Source organism: Melopsittacus undulatus, chromosome 9 (genome assembly GCF_012275295.1).
Source record: "Melopsittacus undulatus isolate bMelUnd1 chromosome 9, bMelUnd1.mat.Z, whole genome shotgun sequence".
NCBI lineage: Eukaryota > Metazoa > Chordata > Aves > Psittaciformes > Psittaculidae > Melopsittacus > Melopsittacus undulatus.
The window spans coordinates 44,507,313-44,532,174 of NC_047535.1; the positions used below are offsets into that span (position 1 = coordinate 44,507,313).

The window sequence follows — 24,862 nt, forward strand, 5'->3', positions numbered from 1 at the left end:
GACATGGAAGCCAAAGCGCACTGCCTCCTTCAGCGTTTGCAGGAATGAAGCATGAGCTCACACCTCCTCCTTACTGCTGCTGAGCACCTTACAGCACCAAACACTGAACGCTACAGTTGCTCTCCACAGTTCACAGTGCTAAAATGGGCACTTTTGGCAAGCATCAAATACCTCACAAAATACCTATACAAGAACTGTATCCTCATGTCAGAACACAACCATTTTCTGTATTTTTAACTTAGTCTGTGAGCCCACCCCGATAACTTTTGAACTCATGCAATTTAAAACAGGAGTGACAAAGTCAGAGATAAATAAACCCCCCACACCTTCTTGGAATGGTGGCACTCATGCAGAAAAGGAAGGCTCAAATTAATGACCTCTGAAAAGTAGGTAGTGCTGTTGTTACATGAGCCACTTGGCAGAGCCAAATAGTATTGGAAAGGCAGCTGGCACATACCATCACTTCTCCCCAGAGACTGTTCAAGTGGGGTTTCCAGGGGATGCAGAATGGTTCAGGATACTGTAATATGGCAGTAGCTTACAGGTTAAAGGACACATACAGTTTAGTTTGTTCTACTGGCTGCAGAAGGACTTGAGAAAGATACTGTGCAGATGATACATCATGAAATGCATCTGAATCTTGACATTTAAAAATTATAAATGCTTACAGAGAACGTCAGAAAAAGGTATTACAACTCTATCTGTTTTACTTGATTCTCTTAGGCTCTATAGATGGTAATGGTTTACTTAATTCTTTTAGGCTCTGCAGATGGTAATGGTTCTTAATGTGTCTTTCAGACTCCTTTTTCCATTGGACATGCACAAAAATAATACAGAAAATACTCTCAAAAACCTTCTTTTCATCTCAACACATGCAGCACCCTTGGTTTCTTTGAAATTCCAGAACAGTCTCAATTATTTCTCATTCTGCAAGTCTCTCCCTCAAATCCAACTCCTGATAAGCCTTATTCATTTTCCACACCCTCTTTTTATAGGCCTTTCCTTCCATCTTTTGACTACTTATGGCACCTTGTGTGCTCCAAGCAACAGCCATACTGAATTTCCATTTATTTTAAAAAATTAGTAAATTAGGAATATTATTTGTTACAGCAGTATAATGTCACAAACAACCCGATGAAAGCCATGAAGTGGCACGCCAGGTACTTTTGGGTCTTTTTTTACCTCCTCCTGTCAGGGTAATTGGAAATCACAAACCTACAATCCTGAAGCTTCCACCTGTTAGTCTTTGTTTCCATGTCTTCATCAGCCTTGTCTCTCTCCTTGGGTTTCTTGTTTTCTTTTCAAAAACAGATGTTACAGCCTGGTTTTGCTGTCTTTCTCACTGGAAGAAAACAAGCAAACTAGGCTGAAATGACAGCCCACCCCAGTCACAGTGCAGTCAAAACCAAAGGGGGAAAAAGACCTGAGATTTTGACTGTGCTCTAACTATTAAGCCAGCAGTCATGCTTTCTCTCATACACTGCACTGCCTTACCTCGGTTGTTGCGCATTTCCCTCATCTTTTGCTGGCTAAACTGCCTGGCCCAGCTCTACTTCTCCCCTCTGCAGCTGCCTGGCCTTTCTGGCATCAGAGAACCCTCCCATATCCCTCATCCTGACACCTTGTCACAGGGTAATTATAGCAATGGCACAACTCCAGCATCTATCAAACAATCTTGTTTGCTTTATAGCAAGTGACGGATGTAAAAATGAATTCAGACCGGGGGGACCCGTTTGGCACTAGCCTACCCCATGACCTTGAACAGTAACCTTTCCTTGGCTTCTATAAAGTGGGAATAAACGTGCCCTTGGATGATGCTCCTGCACCTACCCACTGATAACCCTGCACCAGGGCCACCACCGCGGCCCCATCACCCAGCCTTGTGCCCGCAGCCACAACTCCAAGGGTACCCTCACTCCAGCTGCCAACCTGGCAACCAGACAGCAGAACACGTCCAGCATTACTTTCTCCCTTCCCAACACATATCGAATGACACTGCGGCTTCCAAGACTTTCAACCTGGGGTCATAAAACGACGAGAAAACCATAGGGAAATCAGGAGGATGTCGAGGAACCGCGACCCTCCTTCATGACACCTCTGCTGATTAACACGCCACCCCAGTTTCGTTGTAAGGCTCCCTAAGTAAGCTTAACAGCAAACGAGCCCCCTCGCTTCTTTCCTCCCCTTCATTCTCCTGAGGGGAACAGGGGAGGGGAGATGCGCCGGGGGCTCACTCACCTCAGAGACCTGTCCCCGCTCCCACCTCATAACACATTCCAGCTGTGGCCTTCTGCCGCAGCCCCTCTCCCAGCCTCACAGGAGAGCACAGGGGACCACAGCAGCCCACAGCCGCCCGGACCCTCGCCCCTCACATCCCACCCCTCACCCTCATCCCCTCATACTCATCCACACTGATCCCCCCGCCCCGCACACCCGGAAGAGAGCGACCACGACCCCAACCCCACCCTGCTACCACAGCCACTGCCACAGCTTCAGCAGGCGCAGTGCGCATGTGCAGTGCCCCGTTCCGCGCCTGCGCAGCCGCCAGCGCCTTCCCTTTGGTCAGGCCCCGCGGAGGGCAGCTCCTCCCTCCGCCGCCTGCCCTCCCCCCGACCCCCGCCCCTCGCCGGCAGTGCCGCCGCTGCCACACCGGGTAGGTTTGCAGTCGCTATGGCGGCCGCTGCGCTGGAGGTAAGGGAGGCAGCGGGGTTCCGGTGCGCCCCTCTCGGGGCCGGGCAGCGCTAGGCCGGGGCAGGGACGCGTCTGACCCGGTTTGCTGTTTGCTCTGCAGGTCGGAGGGAAGTTTCCGTGGTCGGCGGCTGCCTGAGGAGCGGAGCTCCCGAGCGGGGCCCGCCCGGGCCCGGACGCCAGGCCTCTGCTGCCGCCGCCGGGGGGCCGAGGAGCGGGGGGCCGAGGAGCGGGGAGCGAGGAGCGGGGGCCGAGGAGCGGGGCCTCCTCATGCGCAGCCACCTGCGGACGGGCTGAGCGCTGCCGAGCGGACATCGCCTCCTCCAGGCCGCCGCACCGGGGGCTGCCTGCGGACACTTCCTGGAGCAGACCCCGCTCGCCTGCCGCTGCCGCCGACGGACGCTCCGTGCTGCTGCCGGTCACGGGCACCGCCTGGGAGCAACCTGTCAGCGCGCCCCGTAGGCCGGCCCTGGAGGACCCTGCCTACGCGTTGGTTTATCCGTGAGAGGAGGGTTTGAAGCTCTCTCCATGCCTTATCTGAGGGGCTGCCTGAACCTGTAGACCAGTTCTATCTGGTGTAAGGGAGGCAAACAGTATAGCTCTTACACCCCATTCTAAATCGAGGACCACCTATTCTGCTTTGGTTTAGTAGGCGAAGATGGTGAAATGCGGATTGCTGTGTGAAGCAACTAGATCCCTGTCGTGGAGTGAGGGCTCTGTATTCACCTTCCAGCTCCTGGTCTGTGCGCTTTGAGAGGGGACACTAATCCTTCTCACTCATCCCCCTTCCCTAAACTTTTCCTTGCTTCCATGTTGCATTGGTCAGAATTGTAGTCAATGTTGTTTACGAAAGGGGGTGGAAAAGAAGGCAGTTGAGGTTACAAACAAAAGTACTTGTATGACTCATCTGCTTGGATTTGAGATATTCTACCCTTCCAAGGAGCCTTTGCTTCTCTTTGAAGGAATCAGATGCTTGTTTCTATTCTTCCAGAGGAGGATGGATTGAAAGTTGTACATTTTAGACTTTTTTCGGGCCACTGCTGAAAGTATTAAAAGACATAATGGGGCTTTTTCACTGGATTATTGCCAGGATTAGTTTACACACTGAAACAATGTGTTGTTAGGCCTCTGATATGATAATATTTGTCTTGCTTTAATATAAAGTTACTGTGGAGGTTTTGGTTAAAAACTGTGGAGGACAATCTACATCAGAAGAGGCTCTCTTCATCTCTGCTTGGTGTGGCAACCCCTATCTGTCCTCGATGCCTTCAGCCTTGGCCATCTTCACTTGCCGCCCGAACTCTCATCCGTTTCAGGAGCGTCATGTCTACCTGGATGAGCCCGTCAAGATCGGCCGCTCAGTGGCTCGCTGCCGGCCAGCACAGAACAATGCAACTTTTGACTGCAAGGTGCTGTCCAGGAACCATGCTCTTGTCTGGTTTGATCACAAGACAGGCAAGGTAAGATGTTTGCTGTATTTAGGAGTGATGAACTGCATGTTTGTTTTAGCAAGTCATTGCTACTGTAGATTGCAGGTCATGTTGCTTCCCCTGTCATAAATGTGGTTACATGTAAGGAGTGATATTTGTGTTACAGTTAAAAACGATAATTTTTCAGGTAAGTTGGTAATTTCTGACTAATTAGAAAGTTTATCATTAAAGCCACATAAGACAGTTGAAAATGGTGATAAGCCTTGAAAAATTTGCATGTGTATTGTTCAGTGCTGGAAGGAGGTGATTTTTGAGGTGAGTAATAGAAATCTGAAAGCACAAGCTTGTACAAATATGGTGGTATAATGGTATTTTTCAGGTGCTGAGAAACGTTATCTGAGTGTGTAAATCTCATTGTGAGGAAGGTCAAAAAACAGATTTAAAATATTGGATTTGTTTGGCACTTCTTGCTTGCCCTTTTGAAATCTTATAAACAGTATTTTATCTTTTGAGTCTGATAGAAGGTTTATCACTGGCAGTAGGAGTATAACGGATGGCAGACAAGACAGTTTCTTATTGATAGGGAAAATGGTTTTAAACTGTACCCTGCATTGACTTAAGGTCTTACCTGTTTCTCTCAAAAGGCTAGTGATACTGAGATTTAGGGGTTCTGTAGTGCATGTTTTGTCCACTAGGGATTGAACTGGGACAACTAAAGTTGCTTTACTTAATGACTGTCAACTTAATTTTAAATATCCATCAAAAAATGAACAAAGATTTCAGTTGCTCAGCACTGTATTTTATTTTTTTTCCAAATACATTTGTCTTGTGCCCTAGAACTAAATGCTGTAAATCAGCTGTTTTCAGCTTCACAGTATGGCCTTCTGTGAAATACAGTCAGTGTTGCTCTTGATTTTAACAATAATATAGTCTGTAATTAACACAGTGTGTTTTAGTAGTATGACACAGCATGAGGAACAGTATTATGCAGTCAAAGCTCTTAAACCTTCCATTGTTAGCTCTCCTATGTTATGCAATGCTTGGGCATGACAGGACAAGACAAGCATTTGATTTCTTAAGGCTGGGTTATGGCATGGCTTTCAAGTTACCTGCACGTAATTGTGCAAACTGCTATCTGTGTTAATGTTTCATGAAGAGTGTTGCTTTGGCTCTGTTGTGTATGTGGTGTTCTTGAACACTTTAAAAAACTTAATGCTGGAAATATTTTCAGTTTAAGCTTTGTTTTTAATATTTCTTGTTTAATTCTACAAGGTAAAATGTCTCAATTTATTGTACTGTTGTTACATTAAAAAGCATTATGTGTATAGCTGTTTATCAACATTCCTTATGATCCATAAAGATTTTAAGACCCCCGTGTGCTCTATTATGGTTACAAATAGTCTAGCCATATTAAAGATGGTTAACTTGACAAAGCATAGAGTGTTTAGCAAGTCTGTTAACTAATAGACAAGCTTAAAAGACAGTCAGCTAGGGGGACTTTGGTTTGTTTTGAAGTTTTAGTTAGCTTTGGCTTTTCAGTATAGCTCAAAAAATTATATGCTTACTCATTTTATCTAGCTGATCCAAAATGGTAGTAGTAAGTAAGAGGATACTGTCATGTGAAGATTTGGTGAGGGTCTTGCTGAAAATTGCCCAGGTGGGTGTCTGAATGAGTAGCTATAATGATCAACTACAGAGTGAGTTTTAAGTGCATAGGAATACACCACTGAGAAGTCTGCATGTTAGATGTTGTGGTACTGTAACAGGTTTAAGGCCTCTAATTCTCCATACAGCAGTATAGAGGATTTTGGATTCTGTGTTTGGTTCATGGCAGTACTGTCTGGTTTTTATCTGGTTGAGTATCTGAATGGTAAATTATGAGATGGTTGAAGGAGAGGGACAAATGGATCCTTAGAGATAATAGATGTAAAATGCTGTTGTGAAAAGGGAGGTAGAAGATGTTGGTAAATACAGGCTTAATTGTGAATTGTGAAAGCTGCTTTAAAGAGGTCTGTGGTATTTTCAAAGTGCAAAAAAAAATGTAAAACTGTGCCAAGACATTTGCATGCAGGAACATTTATTATTATTGTTTACAGAACTTCTGATACATGCATCTCATTTAGGAATATGTCATTATCCTATCAATGACCTATACTTAAACCTACATGAATTCTTAATACCACAGTGTTTCCGAGCATTTCTTAGGAGCTTGTATACGGGACTCTTATCAGTTCTGGGGTTTATAAAAGATAATAGACATTGAAATGTTAATTTAGTAACAGAGAGAAACCTTGAAGTAGTTCAAAATAGTTCTTGAATGATCTGGGACTGGTTTCTGAGTTGTGGACTTTGCTGGTGATACCAGTTTCTGGCATTCCCAGTCACTCAGTCCAGTGCTCGATGCTGCCTCTTGAGCTGCCTTCAGTTACACTCTTATTTGTTTGTTTTTCTTGAGGGTTTGGAGTGTTGTTTGCTTTGTTTTAGAGAATCACCTGAGTGTGATCCTGTTTACTACATAGTCTGTAAATGTGTTTGTCAGCATAATCTGTAAAGAAGGGCAGACACTGAAGAGAGGGAGCATCAGTAAGCAGTGGCAAGGGAACTAGTATACAGGGTTTTTTTGAGGCAGAGGTAGGCTTAAGCTGAATTAATGTCATGTAAATAGACCAAGTGGAAGATGACATGTTGCTTACAGTTGAAAGATGTTAATGTTTACTTTATATAAAGGCACTTCACTTATGCATGGAAAAAGTTATGTGCCCAAAGGAGATAATGTCTATGTAACACCAGCATTATTATGGATAAAAGTAGGTCGAATCTTGAAGATCACCAGTAAATAGCAATTAAAAGCAGATATTTAAAATTGAATTGCTTATTAAAACATTTTTAATATTATATGCAAGCCTAAAAATATGTAAGATAAAGGTGGAAGGAGATGGTGGGGGGAGTATCTGTACTCTACTTTTTTTGTGCTTAGTAATACTTTTATAACCAGTGTAGTGCCTCTCTTTGCTTATGTTTGTAGAAACTGTAATATATCCGTGTGGATTTTTAATACAACAATAACATTAAAATCTTATGCTGAGAATTGATTTGATTTGAGTAATTAGAAGTTAATGAATCTTAAGAGATGCCTTAAAAAGTGAGTCACTAAATATGTAGGAAGTGGATGTTGTGCTGAGCATGGAGTGTTCCAAAAAGTGCTAATCAAAGCAAAAGAAAAAGTGGGCTATAGTTCATAAAATCTGAATGTGTTTGTTCAGCTTCTATCGCTGCAGAAGCTCTGTAGAAGCTGCTTAATTGAAATCTTAGAGGTTTGCTTGTCTGATTTGGTTTTGTTTTTAAAAATAAGCAAGTCAAAAACCCTTGAGAATCTGTGTGTGACTTCCCAGGCTGAAATGCTTCTGGCAGATGTGAAAGCTTTTAGTAGAAACCTGAAGTTTCTGACACATATCCAGGCTTTCAAAAATAGGAATTATTCAGTGCCTTAGGTTGTTGTGAGTGGCTCATTTTAAGTACCCTTTATAGAGAATGTGTTACCATAGTTTACTGAAGGTGCTGAGAAACTGTGTGAGAAATAAAGTATTTTCTTAGACCAAAAGGACTCCAAATAACTGGTCATTTTTAGTATCTGAAAAAAACAAATGTGTAGGCACAACTTTTTGTGGTAAGATGGTATCTAATGCTATTGCTTTCATTTCATTCAAAGTGGGTATGAATTGAGTTGAGCACGTTTGTAGTATCTTGGTTACAGAAATGCTAACTAGTAAACTGAAAGCCAAACAGTCCACATCATAGTAAATGAAGCTTATTAAGGCTGTGCTGTATGGCTTTTAGGCTTAAAATATGGGAGTTAGAAATGTGACAGATTACTTTCTGTAGGGTGCACCACCCCTCTTTAAAGAAGACAACCCCTCTTTAAGGAAACCAACCAACAAACCAAAACCCACCACCTCAAAACAACAACACTGAAGGTGTATGGCCAGGGAATTACAGACTGACTAGCTTTGTTTGGATTCCTAGGAAAATCATGGAACAAGTCTTGGAACATTTTTCTAAGCACATGAAGAAAATGATTTGGTAATGGCCAATATGGATTTAGCGGGGATAAATTATGCCTGATGAGTCCAATTGCCTTGTATGATAAAGTAAATAGATTTAAGGGCAAGGAAGAGCAGTACATGCTATTTACCCTGCCTTTAGCAGAGCTTTGACTGCTTTCCATGTTGGGCACTGCAGTCAGGATGTACAGACAATTAGATGAGTAAAACAAAACTGGTTTGAGGGTCACACTCAATGGTAGAATTTCTTTAGCTGGGTGCTGGCTTCAAGCAGAATACCACAAGAATCTGTATTATAATGTCTGACATCAGACATTTTTATCAGTGACCTGCAGGACATGAAGTACGCTGTAGTCAGGTTTGAAGATGGAACCGTTGGCATGGTGGGGAGCGAGTTGATATGCTCAAGGGCAGGGCTGCCATGCAGAGGGACCTGGCCTTGCTGAATGACTGGGGCAGACAGGAACCTCAGGAGTCTGAACAAGGACAGATGTGAAGTTCTGCCCTTGGAAAGGAAGAACTTATTGCAACTTACTAGGTCGTGTCTATGATACTGCATCCAATTTTGGACCACCAGTGCAAGAATTATATTGATAAACAGGAGTTGAAAGTTTACGTGCTTTCTTTTCCTGCTGTATTGTACTAGGAATAAAAGTGTATTGACCATAAAAGAAAGAAAGAAGAGAAAGAATTTGGAATAGGGAATGAGTTGTTCACTTAATATTACATGGAATGTTTTGTGCAGATCAAGAATTTGGCAAGATTAGAGAACTACAGGACAGCTTCTCTGAACATCCTGTTTGTTCAGAGGTACTTAGTATATCTCTCTTACAGCATTTAATGAGAAATGGTATTTGGGGTTTCAGGATTTTAATGGGACATTTTTTCCTGCTGTTTCTTATAGAAATTCTTGCACTATTTGGCACTGATCTATGCAAAAGATATTTAATTCCCCATGTATCAGTAGCATTCTTTAGGTACATACTATGTCTGTTATTTTTATTATATCTTTTCAGCTTTCTGTTTGGACTGTTGTCTTTGAGAGCTGAACAGATGTTTTACTTTTTAGTATTTCTGATGTCGTTGTATGCTTACAGTCTGCAGTGTAACCGTAGAGGAAACACTTTTATCTTCCAAATGTTGAAGGTCTATTCCAAGTGCTCTGGGAGACTGACCTGGGATCTGCTATAAAGCACAGAGGTGAAATTTGAGGGCTTAGATGCTTTTGGTAAGGAAGTGATGTCAGCCAGCCCTTATATACAACTGTTAATATTTTCATGTAAGTGCTTTTCACCCTGGATGAACTGTCCAACCTTATGCTGATATGATCCTAAAAGCAGTATGAGGTAGGAAGCTTTTGGTTTCAGCAGACTTCACCACCATGCTTTTAGGACCCAGTGCAGGAGTGCTGGTAGCCATTTATCACAGAGGCAAGTTACTGCTGACAAGGATTTCCCTGCAGAGATACCATCTAGAGCCACTGCTGCAGAGCTAATACTGTAATTCTTGGAGCTGACCCATTGCAGACGGTGCATCTGTCTTGAGCCAGGAACACCAATGCATTGATTAGGCTTTAAAACCAAGCAAAAATCCCTTTTGTATTTGCAATAAATTTTTACAAACCTCAGATGAATCTGGTTCCTTAGCAGCAATGAAGCCAGTAAATGTGTTTTCCTTATGTCTCTAAAGGCATGGTTTGGGTTTGCTCCTGGTCCCATGCTTATAAATGTCAAACCTTGCTCTCCTGATGCACTTTCATTCCATAAAGTTCTTTCTTACTTTTATTTCCTATGTTGGTTGTGGCAATCTGTTGATCTTTTGCAGGTGGTTTTACATTGCACTGGAGAAACCCTTCTGATTTGGGTTTGCCCTCTCATATTTTAATTTGAACAGTTTTGGTTGTAAATTTATTTAATGAAAGTAATCAAATTTATGCTGCAAAGGGCCATGTGGGTTAGTAATGTCCTGTGTCAGTGTTCTGCTTGGTTGTGTTGATCTAAATCTGATCTAGCTAAAACTTCAAAATGTGTAGACAAATAAGTGGTTTGATGCATTTTGGGTTTTTTTTGTAATTTCTTTTAATAGATCAGATAAAGTGAAAATTATTATTTTGTGGAACCTGGCAAGTGAAAGGGGAGGAAAAATGCCATTTCCTTCCCTAAAGCTAGTTATTTTACTGAGCCATTGCTGTGAAATTATATGATTGTTGTCTCTGGATTTCCTTTTGAATCACATCAATAATTGCTTCCTGTTAATGTTGCTCACTTGCTGAGAGTTTGGATTATCTAAGAGCTGTGAGTTTTGTTAAATCTTGCTGTGCCAATGCATTCATGTTCCCAGCTTGTCTTTCCTTCCAGAAACATTTCTGCTTGTAGCAGAGCTGTTGGAAGAAGGCTTACAGCATTGTCACATTTTGTTGACCGTGGGCAAGCTTTTTTCAGTCTGCTTTAAGAGTAGGAATTTAAGGCGGAGAGATAGATTGAACTGAATCATCCTATGCAAGAAGATGTATCTATCTGCCAGAGGCCCAGAGCAGTTCCCTTTTTGTAAAAGAAAAGTGCTGTCCTGGAGCCAGACACTTCATTGGGTACAGTTTTTGTGTTATTTTGTACCAGAGACACATGTATGTAATTGAGCAATGTCTTAAAGGTTTATTTCAGGCTTGAAAGTATAAATAAATCATGGACCTCCAGAAGGCTTATAACAGAAAGTCCAAAATTCTGTAGTAACACTGTGGTTGACCACAGATGATGCTAGCAGGTTTCTTTAAAAAAACGTAAAAAGTACTGGGATTAGTCAGGGATTGTTAAGGGCATGAGGAATTTGTAGGATCTTTGCAAAACTATGGAGTACTTCAGTATTAATAGTTGAAATATACTGTATACTGCAGGGAAATATGTGCTGTTCTTAGACCTTTTTAGGGTATAAAATAAAACCAACCACAGAAAGCTGGAGGATTGATGATGAGATGAGCTCAGTCACAACTAGGCTAAGAGTGTAAAACAGAATTTGCAACCAAACATAAAAATAGTGTTGTGCTACTGTTAACGTAGGCTTGTCCCCGATGGAACATCTTGTTCAGGTTTGGTTTTCATACAGTAATTCAAATGTGTTGAAAATATTTATTGACAAAAATACTTCAGTTTATTGACAGAAATACTTCAGGGTAGGAAACATGCAAAGTCTGAGATATGAGAAGAGGCAAGTGACCTTTTGTTCTCGTATTAGGAGGCTATTGAAAAGAAAACTAAGAACAAGGTGTTAATGCTGTATATTCTCATGATTACAGTTGTAATGGTTCTTCCATAAAAATAGACCTTAAGAAACAAGAGCTGTGGATGTTTGTAATGGTGTATTGAGTAATAAACTCTTTAAAGGCAAGTATAGAAATTCTTACATATCAAATCAAAGAACTAGCACACTGTTATGTGCCAAATAGGTATGTGTATGGCAAGTTCCTTTGAAGACACTTGGTACTAGCTGCTGCTGTTTGCGTGTGCCATTAGTCTTATCTGATATGGCAGGTTTTGCTCTTAACTGGCACTTTTTCAGAGTTGTTCCTTTTCTGGGTGTTGAGTAAGAGTAAGTTTAAACATAGATTTTTCTAGAACTTGGATGTCGCTGATGCAATATTATTAATGTTCTGTAAGAGGGTTTTTCCTTGTTTAACTTTCCCTTTCTCCCCCCTCTCCCCCAGAAGATTTTGATGATTCTTTATTGCTTTCTATTGTTTAATTGTTTTTCTTGAAGCCAGGTCTCTTGGTTTTGCAGAGCTGGGCTTTTAGCTTACACTTACTGTTCCCACGTGTTTGAAGGATCTGAGAGCTTTTAGGAGGTATAGTGAATTATTTGTAATCCTCAACTTTTAGTTTTGTTATTAGAACCAGATATAAAATAAAGCTTTTTTTTCTAGCCAAAACTATTTTTTCAGGTCTTTGATCTCTGTAGGTAATTGCAACTTCTTGTTTTCTTGCTGTCATTACAGGGATTCCTCTGGGTGAATGCCAGAGGATTGTTAAGGCTGTGTGGAGTCAATATAATAATATATTATTACAGGTCAAAAAGAAAGTTTGATGAAGTTTCTTTTGTTTCTATGGGTTCCAGAACTGTTATTATGTATAGTTAGAGTGGTATCTACTTTGAGGTATGTCACAATACTATGAATGAGGACAGCCACATTCTAGGCCTGTCAGAGGATAAGTTAGGTAGGTTTGGACCTCTGCAGATGGTCCAGTTCAGTCCTCCGCCCCACAGCAGATCTGTTGTGTTGTGTATGGACTTGGAAGAGAGTTTTGGGTACAGAATTAATCTCTACCAACAAATAAGCTTCTGAGGACAGGATCAGGTATATTAGCTAGGTAGGCTAGCTTGTGTTTTAAAATATGTTCTTAACTTACAGTGTGTGTGTGATGTGTGTCTGATTTAGTTTTAAGAAACACCTGGAGTGCTTTGTATAGCATAACTCAAAATTACCACCAAAATGTGTCCTGTAGAAATGCTTTTAAAGTTCACCTGGGGGACAGGAAGCAGCAAATGAAACAGGTGAGAATGTTCCTAGTTCCACCCCTAATTCTGTAGGAGTGGAAATAATACAGCACTTTCACTTATGGCTCTCAACCACTACTTCCTCTTTAAGAACTGAAAGGGGAAATTGTGTTTTGGGTTTTTTTCTGTCTTCCTCTTTGAGGACTTTTCCTAGACTGCACTTTCCAACAGTTGTACGAGAAAGCCGGGACTACAGATTGTCATAGAAGGGGAGTGTTTGTGTTTGCAATCTGTGTAACTAGTTGAGATTAGGTAAAGCTACTGGTTGTGGTTTAAGCAGGGCTTTTGGTAGGTATATAAATATTGCCTGTGACATTGAAGGCTAATGATTCGGTTTATGAACAGTCAGTCCTTCCTGTGCAATTAACGAACTGATAGGCTGCCATTATATTAATATGTTATCTATAACATAGGCATGTAAATACTTCAAAGCCAATTTCAATGCCCTTTACCCGTGGTGTCATCCTGATTTTTAGTTAAACTTGCAAATCTGTTAATTAGAAAGTTAAAACAAAGTGTGCTGTGTTTGGATAATGTTTAACTTTCATGTAAACAGAAGGGGAAATGCTTTTGGTGGTTTTTGCACTTGAACAAACTCACTGCACTGATACACATGGACAGCTTTATCTCAGAACTCGGTTTTGTTTTGTCATCTGTGTACATGTGCTGCCTTGCCAATTGAAGTCAGTACAGGTTATACATACATTCTGTTGCATGATATTGCCTCCCAATAAATTTAATGCGTATCTGCACTTCAGCTGCATGTTAACTTGCTCTGACCCCCATGTTCCAGAAGTGGGCTTGGGAAGGTGAAGTTTGGCAGAGCACTGCACCAACACAGCTCTCCTGCTTTCTGTAAATTGCTCTGAGACATCCAAATGGCATTTCTGTGGACTCTTCATGTCATCCTGTTCTAGGATTTTGTCTGCTTCCCAGCCTGGGTAAATGTGCCTGTAGTGAACAGTTTTGTGTGCAGATGTGCATAGAGCTGGGGTTTTGTTTTGTCTCCCCTGGTTTATCAAATGAAAACATGCTCAGTTTTCTTCTCCTCTTTCCCACATAGCTTTATGTTGAGCCTACCCAGGGTAGGTGTTGCTGGATGAATTTTAGATGATGATGTAAGTTTTATAAACTAATATTAAAGGATCTGGATGACTAGTCTTTGTATTGAGATCTGTAACGTGTACTGTCTTTGATGTGTATGGCAAGTTTAAACTGTAAAACACATCTTCCTTTATAATTGCTGTTTTGTATTTCCTGAGACTTACCAAAGTAATTGCATTGTAGTATCATTAAAACCTTTTATGAAGATGTGGTTTTGAGCCTAATGCTAGGGTACCTGTAATCCTCCAACATTATGTCAGTGGTTGGATCTGCTTGCTAGTGTTGTGCTTCAAATTAAATCTAGACTATGCTATGCTGTTGTGCTTTAAGTACTGCTCTAGACAGGTTTTGTACAGGTGAGCAAAGCTGAGTGGAAATGTTCTGTCCTGTCCAGACCAAAGGTTTTCGGACAATAAAGGAATTTAAGAACTAATAAATGGGACAATACTTGCTTATACTTGTGGGCATTTGGAAAAGGGATAATTTTATTTGGCTACCACACTTATGCCCAACGTGTCCCAAGTATTATTCTTTTTTCATGGACTGTTTTAGCTGTGGGCCAGGTCCCAGCTGTGCTACATAAAAGTGCTTTTTAATTGCTGCCAGTGCTCGAAGTTGATGGTTCGTATAATGTTTTAGTGATCTGAAACTGAGAAGTCCATTATCTGCATCCAGAAGGGAACCCTTGCCTGGTGATGTTTAATGAGGTCATTGCGGCTAGTAATAAGAATACTTTGTTGATACCATCAGGGTTAAAGCTGTTTGCTGAGACATGATGCAACCCTGACTTCTCCATTAGCGCTAAAGCTACGAGTTACTTTGCAATTATGGAATAAATATCTGGTGATCTGAATCTCTTTTGCCTTTCCTTAAGCTGGAATAAAATCTGAGACATTGTATCATGACCATCTGCTTGATGGTGCATTAAGAAGAAGAAAAGGAAAAGGACCAGCTGACCTTCCAGAATCGAGACATTTGCATTTTACCATGTTTTTGACATTACTGTTACTGGATTGTGCTAGACCTAAGCATTCTTACAGCTGGTAGAGATTCAGTGGCTTAACAAGTGACTTGGTGCAACAGTAACGGCCTGTGTGTGAATGTCCAAGTCTGTGGCAAACGTTAAGGACTTTGGTTTAGTCTGTAGCTAAAAGCTAAGGCTACACATACAGATAACTATAATCTGAGTTCCAGGCTGTTCATCAGAATCAGTAATATGTCAGCACAACCTGTCTGGGGGCTCTACTAACAAATCAGGAAATGTGGTTTCAGTGAGAAATTGTATTGGAGTAAAGAGCTTTTACAGCAGGATCCATTTTAGAATGAGAATCTGTGATTATATATGGACAGAAAGTGGATTTTATCTTGGGACTTAACTATTACATTTACAGACATAGCTGACTAAAACTGATTATATTTAATGGATGAGAGAGTGGAAACATGAGTAAGAATCCCCCCAGAAAGAGGTAATCTGCTTTCTATGATTAGACTCTTCAATCTGAAGAGAAGTTGCAACTTCTAGAAAGTTCTATTTGAAGTCTGAACTAACATGCTGAAATGAGCACACAAGCAAAGCAAATAGTTGGAACATAGGAAGGGGCCAGCTTTTTGCAAGCTTAATAATACCAATGGCTATGGAATTACTAGGAAAATAGAAAGTGTTTCAATGACTACCGAGTTGAATATGAAAAATGGGCCAATTCAGTTTTTCCTCTTAAATTTGTTGACCCTTTTAATTCATGCTCTGGGGTTTCCTTCCCATAGAGCTAGAGATGCTGCAGTGGATGTGTGGGACCAACCTGCTACTGATCTTCCAGTTGTTTGTTGTTTGCTTGGTTTTCTTCCTCCTTGTTCCTTTCATTGTCTTCTCTTAAGTTGTGTCCATGAGTAGCTCTGAGGAGCTTTTGAACAACTTGGTAAGGGTTTTCTTCTTCTTGGTTTATGCATGTGCTGTGTGAGTTTAGGCTGGTGCAGGTTAGTTCCCTGTTTTCCTGATGTGATGTGTTGAATTTCTGAGCAATTGAAAGAGCTGTACTAGAGGTTACCTTTTTAGTGTAGCCTTGAAGTGTGAGCATTGTTTACTGGCATCTTAGGGAGGAGAAAGTTTATCTGCTTCGATAAACAAGCCTTTAGAAAGAGCTTTATGACCTTGCTTGAAGGATTATTGTGATGGGAGGAATATGTTGTATATTTATTTTATATAATCGGACGTAAATTCAGTTAAAAGCAGCTTGTTTAAGTGTAAAACACTTAAATCCCTGCCTACACTTGAGACATATTAAGGGTATTATAATTTAAATGTCTGAGTTATAATAATTAAAATGTAATTTAACATGCTAATAGTGTATTAGGCCAAACTTACAAGTTTTGGAAGTATTCTAATTTAAATACTTGAATTGTTTTTCTCAAGTGTTAACAACTTCAAGTTCTGGAAAATAGACCATGGATAACTGTTCTTTATAAAATGAAGTGGTAACAGTTTTTTTCAGGCATGTTGAAAGTCATTGTTATTCTGGTTTCCACCTTCGTCTTACTACTGCCCCTTCTGCAAAGTAAAAGACAACATTCTCAACACCTATGATTCCTCATCTTCTGTCCAAGTGGGTCATGTGGGCAGGTGTCATGGGGCAGTCACACTAAGTGATTTTAGGGGCTGGAGAGAAGAAAATTAGGAGAAAGAGATGTAAGATGAAAGGCTGGAATAAACTTTTCTGATTGTGTGTCTCATTCCTTCTAAGTACAGGCAATCAGTTCTTGAGTGACCTTACTCTGATTTGAGCCTGCTACTCATATTTAAAGGTCATCTGCAGGTGCTTAGGTACTGTGAGGGGCTTGGAGCACACCTGTATGGGCAGGAGAGCAGTGGAGCTGAGCTTCATGTCAGCAGAAATACTTTTACAGTGTTGGGGATAAAAGGTCAGGTGAGAAGAGCACTGAGCAGTAGACATTCAATGGAGTCTGATTGCATTGGAACTTCCCTGAGGAAAGGATAGAAATGGGACACCCTGATGTTTCCAGTGCATGACCTGATGCAAAAGAGATATTAAGGGATTATTAGAAACTTAGGAACAATTGAAGTCACAGTTACACGCTTGAGATTGCAAGTTGCTCTTTAAAAAAAATAGAAGAACCAACAGGAAACATGTATTACCACTTCTCCTTTTTAAGTGTATTTGTACCATTAAGCATGGGTGCTTGAAGAGCGGTTGAAAAAGTCATCGGAAAGGTTAAAATGATCATTTCAGGTAACAAAGCTTTGCCTTGAAAATGTTCTGTGTTGTCTGCTGTGTGAATGTTCCATTTTAGAAGTGCATGCTTCTCTCAGCTTAATTTGTTAAGTTCTGTCAAAATATCCTTGACGGTAAAAAGAGCCATCAGTATGAGCAATGCAGGAATGGCACTTGTAATGAGCTTCAATTATAGCAAAATAACCATTTCTGATCAGACAGATATTTTTCTCATGGAACCACTCGTGTAATTGGAAGACATGTCATTTTCAGGACAATAGTTCTATCTCTTTGTAGAAGACAGTTGTAGTGAGGAGTATCCTGTCTCTCTGCCATATTTGAGACTTAATTGTTTACCACTTAACCTGTTTTGAAATAGGGTTCTGTTAAGGGTTATTTTGTGACTTGCTAATGAGAGCGTGGGATGTTAGTTCGCTGCTGTGGTTTTGGTTTATGATTTTAAATATCAGCATGGAACTACTTGCGTTCATTTACATGATTCTGTTGCAGCTAAAATAACTTACTGTGTACGTAATCTAGTTCTGAGCATGTTGCTTCATGAAGAAATCTAAGAATTCAGTTTGCATTGTAATTGATACCAAGCAGAGATGAGTGTTTGTGTCCTTGAACTGACACAGTGATTACTCCTTATAGCTGTGGAATGTAGAAGTTCTAGTAATTTTCTTTAAAAATCAGTTGTAGTTAGTTTTTAGTTTCTTTATTAAATTATTTAATTGAATCAAGTTGGTGAGTTTTTTCTTCTGGTTTTTGGGGGGTTATTTTGTCTTTAAAGGTTGTTTGGTGTTGGATTTTTTCTTTGTTTTGAACCAAATTGTTGCAATATGCATTGAATTTGTGCTGCACATAAAACTGAGAGAAGATAAGCAGGAATCTGTTGCATGTTAAGTGATACTGAGGTTCCAGCTGATGGAGTGACTCACTGTGGGTGCGCTTCATTCGGGGTTGCAGAGCAATATGTTTGTAAATCATGCTCAGTTGGTAAACCTTTAGAGAAAGGGGAATAAAAGAACAGAAGGTGGTGGTTGTTCCCAGTGAAGTTTTAGAATTGTTACTGTATAACTGGCAAAGAAGTAAATGTGTTGCATTCTATCCTAAGAAACTGTGCAAGAATACTTCTATTGTAACTTATGGAATATTACTGTTGAGTGACTTGCTTTGTGTCAGTAATTGCTTTCTCTTAAAGTAATAAATGAACATTGAATTAATAATTTGCATGTTTGCTATTGTATACATGAGTGACATAAAATTCAGATGGACTTTCTGACATGGTAACACTTTATGTTTGTAAATTATTTTCTGCAATATAATTTAGATATCAATAGTTAGGAATAAAGGGTTAGGTTCAATTGGTTTGAAATCTGCCAGAATAATATGGGTGTTTGTTATCTTGGGATTTTTCTGCTCTACTTTGTTACTCAACTGTTGATGTGCTTTACACATTTCTGTTTACTAATTTACTGTTTCTGCTATTGAAATTTTCAAGCTAAACCTTTCAAAGGGAAGTGAAGAAAACAGCAGTGTTTGTGCCTGTGAAGAAACACTGAGGTTATAAACTGTTGAGTAAAAGAGAAGGCGAACGTTGCTGGGTGGTGGTTGATGATAAAGCTTTGAATTAGTTCTTGTTGACACTGGTTCAGTGGATATATTGGAGGTCTAGAGACTCCAGCTGCTGAGTCTGGAAGTTGTCAGCCCATCCTGTTTGTGCAGTTAGTAGGTACATAAGCTGTCAGATTTGGATTAAGTATGAAAAGTGCAGTTTAACAAGGTAAGTGAGGGACCATGGGTAACAGAACATGTTTATTTTATCTGACTTGAACCTCATTTTAAGAAACAGAAAAACAAGCCATGGAATAAGGAAATATAATAAAAATACAGGTTTTGTCCCATGAGAACGTAGTAACAATTAAATTATGTATTTGTGCGTGTCTGGAAGTGCAGCACCCCTTTGGTTTTAAGGTATCCTCTCTTGAAACTAGACTACACGATACGCTGTGGTGTGCTTCTAGTCCTAGCCATTTATGTGCTTTGCACATGTTGCAGTTGCATGATGGAAGGGAACCGGTCTATACTCCATTCTTCCACGTGTACAATTTTGGTTTTCTTCTTTTCCAGAAGAAACCAGAGCATATGAACAGGGAGGAAGCTGGAGATGGGCTGTGGTGCAACTCCTAAAACAGATGTTTGGGAGAGGAGCACAGCTGTGTGCACTGCAGCGTCTTTCCTGCAGTTGGGTGCACTGTGAAACGCTATTGCTCCACAGCATAGACCTGATGCAAAAGAAGGAAATCATTAGGATGGAAAATAGTTGAGATGCTTGGAGAAGAGAGCTGACTCCTGATACTTCCCGAAACTTCAATGAGAGAAACTGAGTGCTATTAAGGAAGGTGCTATTCAGTAAAGACAAGTGAGATGTAAAGACTGAGGTAGTGCATACTTTCCAGGAACTGCTGCAGTCTACCATTTATCTAACCCACAGCTGCTGCTTCAGCCCCTAGGAACTGCTGTCAGGTGGCAACAGAGAAAAGAGGTAATTTTAAGATGGAATAGTAGGAGGACTTGCTTCCTTCTTTTGAAGTCTGTGGTAGGCACACTTAATTTCTACCTCCTAACAGGAGCAGTATGAAAAGGGGCTTTCATGTAAGAAGGTCTGACGCTTTTCTTGTTATCTGTATCTGCTAGGTTATGTATTTTCAGTGAATATTCACATGGATCTGTGCATAAGCAATCAGGAGAGCTGTTACTGATCTATGTTTCTGTTAAAACAGAATACAAAATGTATACATCTTAATTATTTTAAGACTGACTGGGCAGACTTTGCAGGGTCTTTCCTGGGTTTGAGTGGAAAATACTGCTTTAAAATAATTTTAGCCAAAATGTCACAGATTTGGTTGTGTGGGTTGGGGTTTTCTTTTAATTATGGCAGGGTTGAAATAAGGCCAAGCTGTAATAATACAATGAAACATTCTGCCAGCCTGCATCACCTATGGGGTTTGATAGGCCTGGTATTTGCATTGGACCCCAGTATACCTCTTGGCTGCAGAAGAAAACTGTTTTTCAAAAGGTTTAGAAGAAAAAAGGAATGGGACACATACTGATCTTGAGTTTGTGTTTAACCACCTTGCTTTTAATGCTGCCAGTTCCCGGTGGCCCAGCCTATTCTCCTTTGAAACAAGCTATGGATAGCATCTAATCCTAATTAAAAGTTATTAAAACTTCATACTAATACCAGACAATTACAGGTAGCACGAAAGTCTTGCTGATTTATTTTTTAATCAAAGTATAGTCTTGTCTACAGGCATATGAAATTGAAGCTTGGATGACAAACCTCTTGCTATGGCAGAGCTTATTACTTACCAGCAAACATGTTTTTTGTGGGAAGGCTGTGTTTGTACTGGGAGTGGAGTCTGAATTTTATGTGAACTTAATTTGAGGGTTCATCTGTGTTGGTGATACGCAATACAGATTTTGTTGTCTTCATGGAGTAGAAGGGCCAGTGTAGATGGGAGTGATTGGATGAGCAGTACCAGTGCATTGCCCTGTTATTAAATGTCATTATCATTTTTAATGACTGGAGAAGCGAAGCCTGCTGAGCTTTTCTTCTGTGTTCTCTCAGGGCTGTAGATTTCAACATAGTTCTTTAGATGTCTTTGCTTTAAGTTAGCAGTTACATCCTTCTGCCAGTGGTTTTCATCCTTTTCTTTTAGCAAAGTACTTACTCTTCTGGATTGATTTAGTTTCTGGACTTTCTCTTCTTCTAAAAGCCAAGGTAATGAATTGTAGCAGAAGTTAATATGGTAAAAATCAAGAGTACATCTCATAAAGTGTTACTTTTGTAAGGAAAAAGCCCAACTGTTCTCAAAATACTGTTTTTTTGGAAAGCAATATTTTTGAGCTGCTGATTAGGCATGGAAAAAGATTTGCATATAATTCCAGTTCATTTGCAGCATATGGCCTGGTTTTAGCTAGATATTTTTTACCATTGATTCGGAAATTCAATTTCTAAATTTAATGTGAAAAGGCTGTGACAGCGTTCTGGTTTTTACATGTGCTTATTCTGGGTGGAATTTCAGTAATTCACATCATTTCTGTAGCAGGAACACTCAAGCTGAGAAACCTTATTTTAAAATCTGAGAAGTAGAATTGGTAATGTGGATTTGTAGCTTAAAAGTAGCTTATGTTTGAGGCTCTAGACTATAGATAGAATTAATACTTAGGCAACCCACGGTATACGTGCTATAATTAATGGAGATTTCTGTATAAAAATATCCCCATTCATGATACAAAGAGTTCAACCTTAGCTTCTGATGCGTACTTTGCATTGAATTGGTTTGCCTTACCAAATCTGGGCAGGAGTTTGTATAATTACGTTGCCCTCTAGTGGTTGTAACTCAGGTTTAAATAGTAAAAAGCAAAGGCATTTTCATGCTTAAGGAAGGAATTTGATGATTCTTCCGTGCAAGTGATTGGGTAGGCTGTGTTTTTTACAGTAGCAATGTCTTCACTGGTCTGTGGAACAGCTACTTCCATGAATACTGAGTAACACTAGAACTGCATAAAGAAAACCTAATATGCTAGAATGTAATTTGACAGGGAATACTGTTCATATTTATTATGAATAAAAAAAAGTGATGAATTCATCGTATAATTTAACTTTTTTCTAATCTCATGAGATTATCATTAGTGCCTTGTTGGTGTGCTGGGTGCAGTCTTTGGGGATGTGCCTTTGACTGCCTCATGGGGAGGCTAGAATGGCACTTTAATCTTTTGATGAGGCTTTGGATTCAACGTTCGGGTGAGTGGATATTTAAGAAGAAGTGTCCAAGTCTCTCAGTTCACATGAATTTGCTCTTTTGTGATTCTTGATAGGCAGAATGATTTTTTTGGTCCATATTTTCTCTGCAACTGCCCCTCCTTTGTCTAATACCAAATATCACAACTGAGTTAATGAGAGAAATCACTTGATAGCCATTCATCTGTGGGCAAACAATAGACCAGTTTGTACACTGAGCAGGAGAAGTTTCTTGCATGGAGAAGCTTGCTAGTCAGAGGAGCTAGTAATAGTTCTGTAATTTTGCCTGTGATTTCAGGATTCAGACTATCTGTACTCTTTCTGATGATGGTGCTGAACTACAAAGAATGACTTAAGTGGTTCAGCATAGACAGTATCAGCAGCTTAGTATCACTGCTTTTAGAAGGTGAACTGTGAAAACATTCTCTGTATGTTTCTAGTCATTAAAAATGTGTATCATCTTGGTAAAAAAGATGTTACGTTTTGTTACGTTTTGTTACGTTTTGTTACGTTTTGTTACGTTTTGTTACGTTTTTGTTACGTTTTGTTACGTTTTGTTACGTTTTGTTACGTTTTGTTACGTTTTGTTACGTTTTGTTACGTTTTGTTACGTTTTGTTACGTTTTGTTACGTTTTGTTACGTTTTGTTACGTTTTGTTACGTTTTGTTACGTTTTATCATGTTTTGTCAGTTGGACACTGTGACCTGAAATCTGCATATAGGTGGTTGGAGGTATTTTCATATGTGGAAAGCTCTGCCATTTGGAAAATGACCTGATGTCTGTTTCAAGATGTTGCAAGATGTGTCTGACTGACAATCTAGAGCCACTGTTGCTGGAAAGAAGTTGTTTGTACTTTGAGAGATGTTTTCCATGTTATAGAGGGGAAGATGACACAGTCTGAAATAAAAATTGCAAGGCTTGATAATGTATTTGAAAGGTGCAGATGAATACTGTAGAACTTTGCAGCTGAAAGAGTGTGAGATTGCCAGCAGTACTTCGCAGTTCCCTTGCCCTGCTCCTCATGCTCACTGGGAAACTGGTCATGGGCACTTACCATGTGTTCTAAGTACTTTTTATTGACAGTGACTTTTAAAAGGTACTCAGGTTGGTTTGGGGTTTTTTTAACGCTTGTCTGAACAACGAAATTCATGGGCCGAGTGTTAACAATGTGATGTCCTTGATGACTTTGTGAATATGATGGAAAATAGCTAGAAAAAGAAGACATCAAAATGCTTTGTAGAAAGCTTCACTGAAATAATTACCTGGTTTGCTAACGTGGCAACACTTGCCCGATTACGTAAATCCAAGGTACCATATATGTGATTTTTGCCCTTGTTCAAGACCAGTAGAAATCATGAGTCACTGTGTTTGAAATTGTAATTACCATATCGTTGAACACCTTATCTGCACTCTGCCCATTCCTCTGCATCTGCTGGGGCTGTTCTGGTGTGTGAACTGCTGAGAGGCTGCAGCACCTGCCCTTTGTTCTGAAGCCAGTAGCATGCAGATAGGGAGATGGCTGACTAATATTCTGTAAGATCCCTTGTCAAAAATGAGCTCATGCAGTCTCCCGCATTGCTGGCAGACCCATCTCAGTATGTGGATGTGTGCTATAGGGACTTCTTCAGCTTAAACAAAAAAAGAGTATTTTATTAGAATTTGAAATCTGAAAAAATATAATAAAATAATCTTTTTTTACTGTAATATTTTTGGTCTTAAAGGAACACCCCAATAATGTGCTTTTGTTCATGAATACCAGCACTCAGTTACCGCTTGTTTCAAAGTCTTGACCCAGGAATCAGTTGCACATAGCTGCAGCCTCCTCCCAGCCTGTTCTCACTCTCACATGGTCGGAGGTACGGCTTGGCAGTGCCTTGAGTACAAACATTAAACTCCCAATTGTCAAATTTCTCCTCTGTGCTGGAAAATGGATTTTCCATCTTTGGATGGAGCCGCACCCTTCTCTGTCAGTGTTTGGTTTCCAGTTCACTGCGTTTGCTCTGGGGATGGAATGCTGAACTTCAAAGCACAGAATGAAAATAAACTTGTGTTGAAGAGAAAGGTTTGGTCCTTACTCAATGCAGAAGAACATAAAGGAGCCCATTGCTCTGGTGACCCTTGTTTTTTGGTATGAGGGAGTGTGCTGTGAACTCTCACTCTATTTTGATAGTATTTGTGGTTTGGATCTGTTACAGTAATCTGAGTTTGACGTGATTAGAGTTAGTACAGTGTCATCTGTACTCGGGCAGTTCTTCGGAGTCAGGACTTTTACGTCTGCATCTTTATTGGCTGCGCTGAATTCATATCACCATGACATTCAGCTTATCTTCAGTATGGCCATTTTAACCGTAGTTCACAAATGTACTGAACATTATTTTTCCTTGTGACATCTGTCATGTGTTAATAAGTAGTTCAGGAACAGATGATGTCAGAAAGCAAGACATCTTTGTGCAAAGGAGAGATGAATTAACGAGGTCTGTTTAAAGAAACCAACCGTAGTTGCATTAGAGAAGTCTTTTCAAGTGGATTATCTCCCTTACTAAAAGGGAGGAGAAAACTTGGTAATACATGTTTTTCCCAGGGTATTTTTAGTTTTTATGAAGTGTTAGTGTGACAGTACCAAACCGCTACTGCGTTTGGAGGGCTTTGTGAAATCTGATGAGGTTTTGTTCTCTATCTGAATGTGTGATCCCTGGGAGTCTCTGTCATAAAACAGCAGTATGGAGTTAATGGTAGTAGGTAAACACAGAACCCAGTGTGGAAGGGGGAGAAATGAGGAAAGGTTAGAATAGTTCCAACAACTTCTCCCTTCATTCTACACAGTTGAAAAGTGAACATGTGAAAAGAGATCCTTCTTTGCAAGGAGTAGAGGAGCTTTGATGTAATGATTAACTGATTAGGGAAACTCAGCAGAGTGTAGCAGCTTTTGCAGTATTGCACCTGCCTTGAAATGTCTGGGGTTAGGGTTGAGAGTTTGAGTTTCTTGATAAACTAAT

The 24,862-nt window shown here is 40.2% G+C and overlaps 1 protein-coding gene across 24 annotated transcripts in view; it reads left to right on the forward strand.

Annotated features, from left to right (window-relative positions):
- Positions 1–2,949: 2,949 nt before the first annotated feature.
- SLMAP (sarcolemma associated protein) overlaps positions 2,950–24,862 on the forward strand; it is an 80,666-nt gene continuing 58,753 nt past the window's right edge. For 16 of the 24 annotated variants that reach the window (XM_013128218.3, XM_031046082.2, XM_031046084.2 and 13 more), the window contains exon 1: positions 2,951–4,148. In XM_013128218.3, coding sequence (XP_012983672.2) covers positions 3,951–4,148 — 198 coding nt within the window. In that variant the 5' untranslated portion in view covers positions 2,951–3,950. Of the gene's footprint in view, positions 4,149–24,862 lie in introns of all 24 variants that reach the window. The other 8 variants (XM_031046080.2, XM_031046085.2, XM_034066374.1 and 5 more) reach the window with 2 other exon arrangements.